Source organism: Camelus dromedarius, chromosome 3, assembly GCF_036321535.1.
Source record: "Camelus dromedarius isolate mCamDro1 chromosome 3, mCamDro1.pat, whole genome shotgun sequence".
Taxonomy (NCBI): domain Eukaryota; kingdom Metazoa; phylum Chordata; class Mammalia; order Artiodactyla; family Camelidae; genus Camelus; species Camelus dromedarius.
Window position 1 is genome coordinate 59,545,821 of NC_087438.1, and position 15,393 is coordinate 59,561,213.

At 38.5% G+C, this 15,393-nt stretch overlaps 2 protein-coding genes and 1 long non-coding RNA gene across 23 annotated transcripts in view; 2 read left to right on the forward strand and 1 right to left on the reverse strand.

Moving 5' to 3' along the window:
* The window catches only part of MEF2C (myocyte enhancer factor 2C), a 160,419-nt gene that overhangs the window by 132,599 nt on the left and 12,427 nt on the right, over nt 1-15,393 (reverse strand). For 11 of the 19 annotated variants that reach the window (XM_010992496.3, XM_064482314.1, XM_064482298.1 and 8 more), the window contains exon 1: nt 7,289-7,614. The gene's annotated coding sequence lies outside the window, so the exon portion shown is untranslated. Of the gene's footprint in view, nt 1-7,288; nt 7,615-7,922; nt 7,986-11,799; nt 11,891-15,393 lie in introns of those variants that run through there. The other 8 variants (XM_010992498.3, XM_031447986.2, XM_031447912.2 and 5 more) reach the window with 3 other exon arrangements.
* LOC135319257 (uncharacterized) lies at nt 7,414-8,763 on the forward strand. Its single transcript, XM_064478764.1, has 2 exons — nt 7,414-7,803; nt 8,350-8,763. The coding sequence occupies exons 1-2, from the start codon at nt 7,414-7,416 to the stop codon at nt 8,608-8,610; spliced, it is 651 nt and encodes a 216-aa protein (XP_064334834.1). The 3' UTR covers nt 8,611-8,763.
* Nucleotides 13,533-15,393, forward strand: part of LOC105099638 (uncharacterized) — a 140,478-nt gene continuing 138,617 nt past the window's right edge. For all 3 annotated transcript variants that reach the window (XR_010379104.1, XR_004135618.2, XR_010379100.1), the window contains exon 1: nt 13,533-13,783. This is a non-coding gene — a long non-coding RNA (uncharacterized LOC105099638). The remainder of the gene's footprint in view (nt 13,784-15,393) is intronic.

Here is a 15,393-nt window from a genome sequence, read left to right on the forward strand (position 1 = left end):
CAAGTTAAAGAAGGGAAACGTTATGCTTTTCCTTTCCCAAAGCGACTGCCCAGGAAGAAGGCCCTCCGGTCCTGAGCCTACGCAAGGGGAAAAAAGGGCATGACTTCGGGCTGAAATCACCCGGAGACAGAAGAGGGGAAGTTTCTGATGTGGCACTGTGCACTGCATCTGGTCTGCAGCCAGCAAGTTTTCATTTTGTAGCTGTGCTGCCAGTACCTGCCCTGCACGCTCAGAAACAAAAATGCACCAGAGCGCTGCCTCACAAACTGTGGATGTTACCAAGAATTAAAAGAGTTTATTTTTCTTTCTTTATCCTGAGTGTAATTACTGTTTTTAAAAAGAAAGAGCTGAAACTATAGTAACTGGAGGGTTTTTTTTTTTTCTCCTTTTTAAACTCCTCAAACTACCTTCCCACAAAACCATTTAAGTTAAATGGTACACTTACAGGCTCACCTACATGAAGGATATAACTTAAAACATCTGCTTAGACATGCACATTCTGTTCAGATATAAAGAATGTGGCAAAAAAATTGAAAAATATAGGGCTATTATATTTTTAAAGTATGCGTTCTTCTGTGTGTGTGTTCATTCATTAAAGAGATTTTTGTCTGCAATTAGGTAGTCAGTCCTATAAAGGCTTCCTTGTGTGACCATGATTTCTAAAAATGAAATGCTCCAGTGAATATTTCTGCTAAATAATCACATCTTCAAAATTACTTTACAGAAATCCCAATCTCTCCTATGATATTAAGCAATATTACCAGCTTTCCATAATAAGCCTTAGTTGTATACCTCATGCATGGTCAACAATTAATTAGAAGGTTAAAAAAAGTCATGTTTACTCTATTAAGTAGTAGACTAATTCCCTTGTCTGTCCCCACTTATTTACATTAGTGAATCTATTTTCCAATTAAATAAGCATATCTAAGCCAAAGCTGCCTATCTTCAGGGTTCGGGGGAAGATGCATTCTCTTGCTATCATTCTAACTTGCTGAAAGAATTACAGAGGTGTGAAAAAGAGAGGTAGTTGTTAGCTGTTTAAAAAAAAAAAACACTTTGCATTCTATCAAAAGACCATATCCACTGGTTATTATTTCCGAGAACAATTTATATGAATTCTTCGTGTGCATCTTATCTATGACAACAAGATACAAGAGGAAAACCAGACCACACTCAGGATACTATTTGGAAAAAGCAGGTTCTCACCAGGGACTGCTTCAGAGATCAGTTTCTCCAGTCTCTGAAAACAAGTTTAAGGTACTTCACTTAAATTACTGCTAGAAGATCGGCACTATCATTCTACATGAATTGCGACCACTTGCAAGAAGAACAACATTGCTCCAGTCATTGCAAATTTACAACATTAAGAATTAATAAAGTCTCTATAATGTCTGCATTATTTAAGAGTAATGATTCCTGCAGAATTCTGCCTGTAATAGGTTTGCTGTTTTTAATCTCTTGTAATGTCACTGATTTCCTTTATAATGTCCTCAAAAGATTATCTTCATGCATACTTTGAAGTTTGTTTACACTGGCTGTATTTTTAAAATAAATACAGAGATTTAACTCAGGCAATATAATGACAACGTGCATTAAGATGACAAATGAATGCTACTCATGTTATCACCTCAAACCCAAAAACATGTACAAAACAGGTATCATACAATTTCCATATTTATTAGGAATATAACTTTCCTTTTTGTAGTTAATGTTAAAATAATACCAAAGAAATTTAAGATAATGCTATATTGGATAATCTTTTTTATAATCTTATTTTTCTACAATGGTATTCTTTGTTATAGAATTTTCTTTATTTTTCCTGCACGGACAAAAACTAGTGTAAGAACACTGAAGCTATCTACTTCTTAAGAAAGGTAGGGAATGGGTGCTTTTAGCTCTCTTGATTTCCTTATGCCTCAATACATCTATAAAATAGTTACTACTGAATTCTTGTTTTGAGCAAAATTAGTTGTAGTGCACTTTATAGAAGTTAAGTAATATTAAAATTACAAAATTCTCAAAGACTTTTTCAGCATTCAGTGTGAGAAAGGTTATCAATAAGAACCGCTTTTAGGAAAAACCTGACAGTTTCCTTTGCTCACTAACTATAGCAGACCATTAGAAATTATTTTCTTTCTCATGCTGTTATTCACTTACATACTGCATATTTGCTTCAATTCTCCAAGGGAAGAAATGTGGCTCTTGTGGGAAAGGTCCACCCCTTTCTACATGTTTGCTTCCTCGAACGAAAGGAACACACCCCCTAACATTCTTTGAAATGTGTCCAACATGCACAGAATTGTAATAACACTGTATTATTGACCAAATTAGAAAAATCTTAAATGGGAGGCAAATATCGTTAAAATGCACATGTTTTGAATCAGGAAAACTAAAAGACGCATACACAGGTAAGGGAAATGAACTATGTTCAGTTCAGCCTCAGTCTAGGGTCTACGCCTGGACGCTCAGCACACTTGTGTTAGAAGCAATCTGTGAGTGTTTTTGTGCACTTGTGTGTGGTATGGCAACTCAGGAGGAGGCCCATAAATGTTACAGGCTTTAGGGTGCATCTTTTGAATTTCAGACCCATTGGGGAAAGCCTTCTGCCTTTCATAAACATTTTGAAGAATAAATATTCAGAAACTAAAGTCTCTGTTTTTTGTAAGTAGAATCAGAAAGTTGTCTGAAATCATTTAAGTGGGAAAACATTGAAAGTCTACACTCACCATCTAATGACAGAAAACTCACACCAGAGTTGGTATCCACTGACTTCGACCTCATTAGACAACTTGCTGGTCATAAGAAGTTTTTCCAACAAGCTTTCCTTCTATTAGGTAGAATACTATGCTGCCAAAGCAAGCTTTTTTATTGTGATTTTCTAATAAAGTGATACAATCCACATTTGTGGGAATCTGTGCATTTATCTTTACTTTTTATTTTGCTAAATCCTCTTTTTTATTCCACTTTTACACAGAAATTTGCAAATGTGAAGACACAGAGTAGGCGAAATTTTATATCTCTTTTGAGATATTTCAGTGTTTAAATGAAACGGTTAGTCCCTTCACAATTTGTTGGTCAGGCTTTTGCGGATGAACTCAGCTATGTATTTTCCAGGCCTACAAAATGGAAGCTCTGCTACTCTGCCTGTGTTTTCCACTTGGAATAAGAGGGAATATAAACAGTGAATATATGAACTGGAGCTTAAGGTAATAAACTTATTAAAACTTAGTAAGGTATTGTTATGGTCAAAGAAACCCTGCAAGTGTGTGCCACAAATCTACTCAGGTGAAACATTTCATTCACTGGAATTTCCTATCTTACTATAATAATGCACAGAAAATTAAACACATAAATATTAATTTTATGTATCACAGAAGATGTAGGCAATGAAAATGCAATGTTTACATTATGGGTGACTCATTAGTGTTTTATTGTGCGAAACACTAGGAGGCATCAGTTGGGTGAAAAAAGGACTTCAATTTTTAAAGAAGCAAGAAATTACTGTAGAGTTGTATATGTAAGAAGTTGGGGTTTTCAAAATGTTATTATGTAAACCAAAACTTTAATCTCTGAAATAAACTCTGAAAACATCATATTTTGTTGTAAAGAATGACCTTTACAAAACATTCATGAAATAGATATAATCTGACCAGTAAACATCTATCAAGATATATTTCAAACATATGGATTCATTAACTAAGTAATTCCACATTTTTAAGAAGAACCTATTTGGTAACAGAATAACATAATGGTTATTGACTACTGTGCATTTTCTGCTCGGTTACTCAATACCATGAGGGTATGTTTTATTTCTGGCAAATTCTGTTTTGCGCTCTCTACAACGCCTCTGAAAATGTCTACTGCAATTAAGCCTTATAATAATAACTGCTTCACATAAGCAGCCAGAACTAGATACCTGTTCATAAAGAAGTGATGGAACTTAAAATATAAGCAAGGAAGACATATATAAAAGGGAGATGTTTTCTCTTATGTCATTATTGAAAGCCTGTCATTTGAAAACTGAGTTTTCTACTGTTTGAATGGCTCTTCATAATGAGGAAGCAACAGGGTCGTGGTATACTTATCTAGCAATCATTTGAGATTGGAGTGTCTTGCCATTCCTCAACAATCAGCTTTTATCTTTGACCTATCAAAATAACATGTGAACTGCGTAATCCGCCTTTTGTAAGGTGCACAGACTCTGTTGTCGCTCCTGGTTTTGTGAATTGCCTCTGTAATCTGGTTTGATTTCCTAAAGATGACAGATCTCGGTGAACAGTCAGGCTTTACTGAGTGCAGGGCAGTCCACGCGCCCATGAGATTAAGGTACAGTGCTGAGAACGGGGATCTTAATCACCCAACCCTCCACATACAGCACACAGACTGAGCACCAGTGATTAAATCTTCTCATTGTGTCCAGGCAATCACTGTATTCATAAAATGAATATGTGCATTTTTGTAACTTTTAGATATTAATTTGTGTGGTGTTCTCTAAGAGGATGTGCTTAGAGAAAAAAAAAGTAGAACTTTATTAATAATCTCTTTAAAGTCTATTCTGTGATCCTTAACTGCATACAAAATTCTTCCACGTTGTTTTGAATCATGTCCCTGAAGCCAGAGTTCTCTGTTTAATAACTATTTTTTTGTCGTTATGTAGCACAAGTGTTGCTGCACAGATATTTCCCCATTTTTGTCACTTTCTGAGATTTCAGAGACTCAAAGTATACCACACGCAGAGTTGGGAAATAAAACCACAAAATATACTACAATAAACAGAAGAAAGTTTTGAAATATAATGTTAACATATGCCAAGGAGTTATTTAGCTCAGTTTTTTATGAGAGAAGTTTAAATACAATAAATCACTTATGGGAAAGATATGGTTGTAGTGTTTAGTGTTATGCAATTTATTGATTTGGTAAAGTGAGGGTCAGAGAAGAAACTCAGAGAAATCTGAAAAATATAAAACATGATGCTTTTTCAGGATTCAATTTTGAATCATTAGGTAGCCCTTTTCCCTAATGGAATGAATCATTTACCCTAAATTTTGAAAACTGAATATGTTTACAAAGAAGAAAAGAGACAAGGTTCAGCAAGGTTCTTGTTATTTAAATTTTATATATTTAATATCAATATGTTTTTGTTCTGAAAAGTTAATATATATAATTGCATACTTTTAAAGTATGAACAGCTCAGGAAAGCCAGAAAATTGACTTTTTATTATGAAGTGCCATTTGTTATTTAAACATAAGAAATAAATTAATATTTACTAAAAGTTACATCTTTAATATTATCTTTCACTATATTCCACATACATACACAGCAATCAGACTGTAAATAGTGTAATGAATGAGGTAAAATACTGTCTTTAGTAAGAAGTATGGAAAATATGCTACAAATACTCCAAAGTTGTGTGAATCACATTAGAAAAAACAGTAGATTTCCTAAAGTTTAGTAAAAACCTAAAGTAAACATAACTGCCAGCTATTGTCTCCTTAACTTGACTAGAGGACCATATGTTAAACAAACATTGAGTTTAAAATGTGTTTTGAGGAAAACTTTTAGAATTGAGTTAGTAGTCTAATATATAGCCAAATATATCTTCCTACAAATAGAATGAGGTATTTGATTTTAGAGGTTTTTTTTCCTCTTTAGATAAGACATTAGATAGGTACATGTCATTTTACCTGTCAAGTTCTGACACTTGCTTTAGAACTACCCCTTTTAATTTAATAAATAACTTCATGCATATACTAGAAGACAATAATATGGTTTATTAACTGCATTATATTTAACCGAAACTGCTTGTGCCACATTGGTACATACTGAACATTTTCAGAGACTGGACCAAACTGACATCATTTTAAAAATTAAACAAGATGTAGTTTCAACTTGGAGATTGTTAATCTCTTTAAAGCTAAAATTAGTATGCAATACAGAGGTTAAATGAGGTTCACAGGTGGTCACATTTCCATGTCCTACCAAGTCTCTAGGGACTGGAGTTATTATGCTCTACATAAACATCTTTACTCTGCAACCACAATTCCACTGCAAGGTGCCAGTGAAAAAGAGGCTGGTCACTCTCTTTGACTGGTATAATGAGGTAGCCAGGGTTCCTTTATAACACTTAGAAAACATAGGTACGCACTAACCATTTCACAAGACGGTTACTATTAGAGTTAGTATCAGATGCACAATAGTAAAACGCACTTCATGTCAAAGCAATTCTCCACTGAGGACCGGTTAAAGAACTGGCAGAGAGCCTGATTCTACTTATTATACTGTCAGCATTTACATATAAAGGTATTTAACACAAAAGACACACATTATTAAAATGGGAAGAAAAAGACCTTTTCCCCCAAAGTGATAACTACTGGACCTAGAACAGTCAGACGTGTTTCAGACATACAATTTCCTTTAGGAATGAATAGCCGTATTCTGAGAAGGAGATAACACTAGTATTCAACTTAAATACTTGCATAATACTTCATAAAACAATAAACAGTGTGCCGTGTCTATATATACTTCATTTGTGCCAAACTTTATCACTGAGTTTGGTAACTTTCATCCAAAGTCCAAAGAGAAGGCAACTGAAGTGACTTAACCTTGTTTGTTTTTAAACAGTTATGTATTTGACTCGATATGAACAGCAATGCATATACTGAAATCCCAACAAGAACAGTGAAATGTATAGACTACCATGGCCAGGGTATTACTTTTTGTCCACACCAGCTAAGAAGCCCTCTCTCAAGCCAGCACTTTGGTAAAGGAAGGAGATGCACAAAGGTATACTCTGACAGACAGCCATGCTTTAGCTCAAACTAATCCCAAGATTTAGTGGCTCAGAAGCATAACCCAAAGCAAATAATCAGTCTTTGGTGGGACTCACAGAAGCATCTTTGCATAGTGAACAGCTAAATCTTAAGGCATGTACTTCAAGGTCACAGAACATTCTGTGAAATATTAAAATCCACAGGCTCCACACGCTCCACCATAACATGCTAATGATGTGAACTAACTTCATGAAACTTTAAACACACTAGTGTGACAAGAACTAGTCAGGAGTGATTTCAATAACTGATGGCAAACAGAAAAGACTATCAAAAAAGTTACTTTTAGCAAAACACAAGGAAATCATGGAATCTAAGAAAAGAATGGCCAGCAAGCCTTAACTTCAGCCTCCAAAAAGGCACAGGGATAGATTCGGTGCAGTGGAATATAACTGATGCAGATTTCAGAGACAATACCCCGGCTATTTCTATTTCCTGGAGAAATGTCAGAGGTACTTACATGAAGGAAGAACCGATCAGATTAGTCCTTGGGATATTTTCCTTTCTTAAGAGAGAGAGAAAAAAAAAAATAACAAGAATCTTTACTTCGTCCAGCCTTGAAGTGCTTCTCCACTTGATTCAAACATGCAGCCTCGGCGACCCACACAGAACCTTCAAAGTCAATCCAATAGCAGCCCGAAGATGTCTGGGTGTACGCGTGTGCTCAAGTGTCTGACTGCGAGCAGAGCAAGGAGAGAGCTGGAGACGATGTGTGTGTGCGCGCGCGGAAGGAGCGCGCGCGGGGGAGGCGCGCTCGGGACCGCGCATTCGCGCGCGCCGAGGCCGCTCGGAGCAGCAGCAGCAGCAGCAGGAGGAGGAGGAGGAGGAAGGGGAAGAGGAGGAGGAGGAGAAAGTGGCTCTCAGCGGCCCGCCGGATTAAAAGTAACCAGACTCGTCCAGAAAACTGCGTCCAGGAAGGAAGTGACAGAAGACGAATGGGAAAAGGAGAGCCGCTCACAGCCTTTGAAACATCGCGTAAAAAAAGGCGGGGGGCGGGGGGAGTGGAAGGATATTGGGAGGGGAGGCGGGGGTGGTAGAGAAAACAGCACACGGCTGGGGGTTCTAAGCAGCAAGTCCCATGAAGTGCCTCTTGCCTTCTTTTCCTTTATTTTATTTTGTCCTTGCCTTTGCCTCGCGCTGCCTTTTCCAATCTCCCTCACAATCCCAAACGGTTGACTCTCCTCGCGAGCTGGAGAAATCATCAGTTTCACTCTTGCAAAAGGGGGGCGGGACTAGACCTCGGAGCATTTTAATAAAACAAACATACAGCAGTTCCTTCCTCACCCCTCCAGTCTCAACTAGATTGATAAATTACTCCACTACACTGCTTTAATTATGTATATGGTATGCAGAATAAATCACTGAACATCAGTACCTCAATCAAGCACTTTTAAATGATAATTGCATCTTGGTGAATCAATCTTTCCATTCCTGACATTTTGCTAATTTTAGTTTTACGGTGGGGTAATGGCACATGCCATACGCACACCTAATGACAATTCTTTATTGCTCGAAATGCAGACAACACCGCGAGCGGCGGCTGCCTGCTCTCTCCCGGCGCCGCCGCCGAGGACGCTCGGAGGACCGAGTCTTCGGCTGCAGCGCGCTCGCTCCCCGGGGACGCTGCGAGCCAGCCAGCAGGAAAGTCCTTCTAAAGTCGGGATCTTTCCTCTGACCAATAGGAGCGCGACCCTAACAGTTGCTCTTATGACTTTCCCCCGCGTTTGGAGACGCGTTAACCACTTCATTCTTCCACCCGTCCGAGCGCTCCTCCGTTATTAACGCTTAAAACCCCCAGACTACGGTGTCCGCAGCACTCGATTCCAGCGCGCCTTCCCTTCAAAATATGCGGTTGTCGGCCCTGAGAGGTTGGAGGGCAAGAAAGTGAACCGAAATGCTTTTCAAGTGTTAGTAATGTATAAAATAATAAAAGAATTACCAGTATATGAAATCTCGACTTCATCTTGGGGCCATGAACTTTCTAATCAGGTTGGAAATATTTCCCCGGGCAGCAGCTTATTCGGAGAGTTTCCCCTCCCTCCTCCCACAATATCTCTTCCACACCTTACTGGATTTTATCCAAGGCATTAACATGTAAACCAAACCAACTTCCCAAATGCATTAGGCTTCCCTATCCGATAGCCGATGACTTCACTTATCCTGAAGAGTTTCAGCTGCACAGGAAGCAGCAATAGAGACTGATAAGGAAGATACTTATGTTAAGGTTTAAGAACAGTAAATACTTTTCCTTACAAAAAAAAAAAGGTTAATATTCAAGATTTAAGAAAGGCTACTAGGGATTGAGCCCCTCCCCTCCCTAGCCAATTACACCACGCCCAGTAAAGCCAAAGATAAAATATAACAACTAGTAAACAAGCCACGAAAAAATAAGATTACATGCCAGTAGAACTATAGATTATATAAAATATTTAAACTAAATTTAAAATTTTTAATGTTGTGAAAGGAAGAAGAGAAAATACACCGGGGAAATAAAAATATTGACTGTACAAGTGCAGACAATACGAGTATACTGGAATATCTAGCTAATTAAAGATATTTCCTCACTTAAAAAAAAATCCTTTCAGCACTATGTGTTTAACTCAATGACTAGTTGCATTTCCTGTTCAGTTCTGCATTATGCCTCTAGACTATTTTAATGCATGAGGGCAGTGTGAATCAAACAGCTCCTGCTTCATTGTAGGGGCTATTTAATCTGGGTAGCGTTTCTCAGAAGAATGGGCTCAACATTTAAGCATCTGCCCGAAGGCTTCACTTGCAAGGGGAAGGTTGATTTTCAGGCCAGTACAACTAGATCTGAATAATCTTCAGGCTTCTGGCTCATCACCATTGTGACTATCAGCCCAGACATTATGAATCTTTTGCTATTATTATTATAGGAGAGCATGGCCAACTGTCACAAAGCAAAAACCATATGAAATACCATTATTTCTTGCAGATTAGTATCTACAATATATTTGTTTGCCTGTTTTGTTTTTCATCTGGTGAGTTTACTATTACCATGAATTCATTTTAATAATATGGCAGAGATGATTTATATCAGGTTTTCATTTAAGGTACAACTTCTAAAAAACAATCCAAAAATTTAAAGGTGCATCAACATTTTGAATACTAAAGATATGTCTATATATGGTGGTAAAAAAGAAATTAATTTTTTCCAGATTCACAGATGTCCTGACAAAGCAAATCATTTGCAGGAACATTTAAGTTTATTGCCATAATGTGTGAAATTAATGAATTGTAACAGCCTATTTTACATGAGCAAAAAGACATATTCAATACATGACTTTTAACCGTACTATTTTTGATGGATAATAAAGAGTATTTTTATTTACTACAGTACATTTCAGTTTTAGATTGTTTTCCTTCAAAAAGAAACTATTTAACCTTTCAACATTCTAAAGAATTATTTAATAATAAACATTACAATAAGCCCATAATTATCAGTGATAGTACAAGCATTTAAAGGTATGTATAACCCCACATTGTGGATAATTTGAAAATAATTTAGATCTGGAATGTACCACAGTTGGCCTTTTAAAATATAAGATATTCCTCTCAGGAGATTTAGCTTCTTAATTATATGTAACCTAAGTTAATATTAGCATTAGTTTCCTTCTTATGAGCCTTTATAGTCGAAGTGGAACAGAAGAGGTTGTGCAGAAATACACAATAGAAAGTCACCTGAGATTTAAAATTATTCACTGGTAATCTACAAAGTGGTTAATCCAAGATGTGCTTTGTGTTCATCTTTAAATACTTCTGAACTTTTTTTTTTTTTAATCAAAATCATCCTGTTCCTTGCCACCTAATGGTACTTGGCTAGGATCAGAGTATTTTCCAATGTAGGGAGGAGCTTGTACTAGGTGTTAGGAGGCCTGGATTCTCTAGTTCATTTAGAACTTAACTAATGAGTGTGTCCTCTGTGGGCTTCAATTTGCTTATATGTTAAGTGAATTCTCCAATCTATTCCAGTTCTATGACTGGAAAGTGGAAAATTTTTATACCCTTTAAGCCAATTGAAAGCTAGTGGCCTATCCTGTTAAAAAAGGAGGGGAGAATACTTCCTGTAAGAGAAAATGATGTCTGGGACTGATGTACTCTTTAAACCAGCTCTGTTTTCCTTCCCAATCACCAAGTATTTCTTTCATTAAATAAGTATCATGAGTGCTTTATTAAACCTGTAAATATGTATTAACTTATCCCCCCCCAAAAATTGTTTAGCAATATATTTTAACTAAAGTGCCACAGAAGTTACAGAGCGCATGATCCTCAGAATTTTAACTCTAGGGAAAGGAAAGCTAATTTCAAATTTCTCTTTGGGGCTGCATCTCATCTTGCTCCACCCTCCACTCCTTACTACTTCACTACATCAAATCAGCAATCTACTAAAACACTGTGCACTGGGTCTGCCTGCTTTTAAGCTTGGCCCACGCTGGGTGTAGCTCTTGAAGTGAGCTTTAAAAAATTATTCTAAAGTAAGCTGAGGAGGTTGCCACAGCAACCCACCCTAAAATGAAGGCAGTCTATAGATTAATCTACCCCTCAAGACTATTCAACTACAGTAGTATCTGTTCTTCAGCTAGAATATTTTCAACACACACATGATAATTGAACATAGAAGTTCAGATATAAAAAGTAGTAAGACACAAATTCCAATAGCAGAAAAAAATGTTATCTCTTTTTATAGTTATAGTAGAGATGACTCACACAAGTTTTCCTGAAATGGATTATTTGTAAAACAGATTTGCAAAGGTAGGCCCTGAAAGGTGACGCGAGTTTTAAGCAAAATGGTATGGTACTGCTCTATAATAAAGTACATAATGGTTATGCAACATTTTATCACTTTTATACATGTTTACATTATAAATACCTAATGACAAAGAGTTTGGCAGGTTCACCTTTATGCATTAACTTTGTGGTAGGTGATAATAACACATGCTAAGCACTTACCACATACACATACAGTCCGTCATTTGCCTTCCATTCTTTACTTCATCTCTTCATAGAAGTTACTTCACAGTTTGCAACTCTTCTTTGGCACCTTAAAATGCATAAGTACAACAAGGTACACAATTAAAAAACTTTTTTTAAGAATGTTGATATTAAAATACATTCAGATTAATTTATTTCTAAAACTTCTAATCTGAAGTACCATTAATGTTAATTCTAATTTTAAACCAAATAAATGGGTATTAAATATAAATTAATTAAAATGATCATTAATTGTGATAATACTTATAACCTTTAAAGTAAATAATGGCAAATATCTAAATTTCAAAAATTCTTTAGGTTCAGCTTTAGTCCATGCACAGTGTACGTCACATGGACTGTTTGTGATTGAGAATCTGCCATATAAGAAGGATTTGTTATTACAAGCCAAGGCTTAATCACATCCTTTAGCTCATATCTAAAGCTCTTATATTTATCTTTATTTTTGTACCTTTATTTTAATATCTGATGAAGAATTACAAGGAAGAAAGTCAAATTCATCATATCCCAAGCTAATAAAATTTGTCAAGTTGGGATACTGAAGTTTCAACTGAAGTTGCTGAAAGGGCTTATTTTATATGTTGCCTAAAGGCCAACTTTAAATACTTTGGGATTAGTGATGTGAATTCAGTACGCTTAATACATTCTATTAACCAATAATACCTTATCCTTCCAAGCCGTGTTTTACTGTACTGAACACAGACAAGTGCTCCTGTGTGTTAGCCTCTGTTTAAAACCAGCTTTCAATGACTTTGAGCACACAAATGAACTTTTCTTTGGCTTCAGAATGGGTCTAGTCCTCCCCGCCTTGACACATGTCAGACCATAATGGTCAATATCTATTTCCCATTTGTATTAGCAGGAAGACTTTTCATAGTCAAGAGTCATTAAGATTTATAAAGCCTCTATTTTTGGGTTGTCATCCTTAAGATTTATTTTTATTTTTAAGTTGCTTCACAGTCAAGGAGAAATGAAGAATTTTGGTCACTTTTATTTTAAGGGTGTTAGCTGAGTTTGGTCTTTCAGATTCAGGCCCACAGTGAGTTAGTCTCAACTTGGGAGTCAGTACCAGGTCACCTGGTAAATTCTCTTTCTCCCAGCTCTGCTTGGTTTTACAGTCTATTAAGTAGGCATCATAATACACATCTCCCAGGGCCTTTTCACCGTACAGAAATGCAATCATCATGAAATAATGTCTGATAGATGTTAAGGCTTTTAAAAATGCCACTACAAATTATGATACATTTCTTCCTTTTCCTGGATCAGTATGCCCAAATAAGGCTTGATCACTAATTTGCCTACAAATGTATAGTTCATTAAAAAGTATCCACATGCATGGCCACATTTAATGGACTTTACTTTTTACTTACAAAATTGTTAAATATTCATCGGAACACTGATTCTATTCCATTTCTTGAAATATCATAGAAACCTTCAATTCAAAGATTGAATTTTCGCACTTCCCCTTTTAACTATTTCTTCTAGATACCTCTATGTGTGCGTGTGCCCTTTAATTTTAAAAGATCCTTACTCAGAGGGGTGGGGGTAGGGGTGAAAAATGTCACCCTGCGTTTTGGTGCCCACTCCTTTGTCTGGGAAGCTGAAGGCTGGGATTCTGTCCGGACAGCCCCCTTTAAAGACCCAGACCCCGGAACGCCTCCGGTTTCAGCAGCTCACTCCGCTGAGTTATTGACTGTAGGCAGCAGCAATCCCTCAGGTTGATTTGTGTGGAAAGTGAATCCTCGCTGGCTAGGCGTTCAGCAGAGGCGCAACAGCCGCCGAGCCAGCCAATTATTGCCGGTCCTCCCCTCTAACACAGCTCTCGGTACCTACACATTCTTCTCTGGGTCGGCCTCCCCCAACCCACTTTCCCGCGAGGACGGAGCTGAGGGGGCGGGGGCTCCCTCCCCGGAGCGTTTCCAAAGCTCGGAGGCAGCTCTAGGGGGTGAGTGCGCCACGTGCGAGCGCCACGGGCGAGGAGGGGGCGGGCTCGGGGCCCTTCTGGGGGCTGCTGGGCCTGGGCGCGTGGAGGGGAGGCCAAGCTGTCTCGGCCAGGCGTGTGCCGGGTGGTGTCCAGAGCCGGGAAGTCACGGCTTGGGGGAACACGGCCGGTTGCTGGGCGAAGAGGCCGCGTGGCGGGCTGGAGGGGACGGATGGAGAAGGGGCCAGCGGCGGTGGGTGGGCTTCGGTAACGGGCGGGGGCGGTGTCGGGGGACTTGCCCTGCTGGTGTGGTTTGGGGAACTTGGGGATATTTACCCTCAGTTGACGAAAGAGGACCCCACAGATCTGGAGGGGCGCGCAGAGCGACGCCGACCGACGCACGGAGCGAGCCCACCCACGCACGTGCACAAAGCGCTGGCGCGCGGTCCGCGTCCGGCCGCACGGGCTGCCCCGAGGGCTCCGAGCGTTTTGCAAGCCTAGGAGAGCGACGGGGCCTCGCGCAGGTCCCGCGCCAGCCGGCCTGCCTTTTCACCTGGCCGACCTATACGAAAGGACAGGGTCCCCGAACTGGGTCTTTTTTAAAGTCCAAACTCCCTCAGGGTCCACAGGGTTATTTCAAAAAACTAGCAACAAAGTCTAGTAGTTAAGGTGCCCCGCTGGAGATGGGCGCGCTCTGGCTAGAGGAAGGCCACAAACTACAAGGAGAAACGGGGTACTGGGGAGAAAACACAGAAAAAAAAAAAAATCAAAAAAGTTCCTTTCCCCTTCCAAGCCTCTGTATTTGTTAGCACATAAGAACAGTTCTAGGATCTCTTGCAAAATTATCATCACGAAATGGAAATGCCTGTGCTGTTTTTTGATCTGTCTGTGGAGTTCTACGAAGCGAAAACGTGGTAGGAGGATCAGTGCTCGGAAGGCATGGTAGAGTACATGCTGAATAAATCAAAAGGGTAAAATGTTTGTATTGTCGTGTTCTTGAAGCTATGAACTGCTACCAGTGTGGTAGCCGCTGACCGTAAGTGGTTCTTTTAAGTTAATTAAAATTAAATAAAATTTAAAATCAGTCCCTCAGGTACACTAGCCACTTTTAAAGTGCCCAGTAGCTACAGGTGGCTAGTGGCTACCTTTATTTGACTGTTAGATGTTAAAAGTTTCCATCATTGCATAAAGTTCTGTCAGAATGTGCTGCTAGAGTTTTAAATGAATGTTGGTTAAAGAAAGAAAGGAATAACTGGTTTTATGATACCGGTCAAATTTTAGGACCCTCTTTGCATTTGTATTTCTTGGTAGTAATGTGGAAGGTTTTAAAGTCAGAATTTTGGTATCTTCCTGCTGAAAGAGGTCTCAGGGAACACTTAACACAGCAACTAATTTTTTACCAAAAAAAGGGAAGTTAAGAGATGCAACCCCAAATCATGCCATAAATTTGGAAAGAAGGTAAGGTCACCTGACAGGGTATTGTACTCTTTATGCCAGACCTGGGCAGTGGCTGGGGGTTGGCAAGGCAAATTAACTGTAAAGAAAGGTGACCTGACAGAAGATTTCAGAGAAAAGTACTCTTTTAGAAGAGAAAATATCTCTAAATATTCTTTCAGGGAGAAATTCCATTTAAT

Coding starts and splice junctions, on each gene's coding strand:
- LOC135319257 (XM_064478764.1), top strand. CDS start 7,414: ATGCAGCCTCGGCGACCCACACAGAACCTTCAAAGTCAATCCAATAGC. Junction 7,804..8,349: donor CACAGCCTTTGAAACATCGC/GTAAAAAAAGGC, acceptor CTCGAAATGCAG/ACAACACCGCGAGCGGCGGC.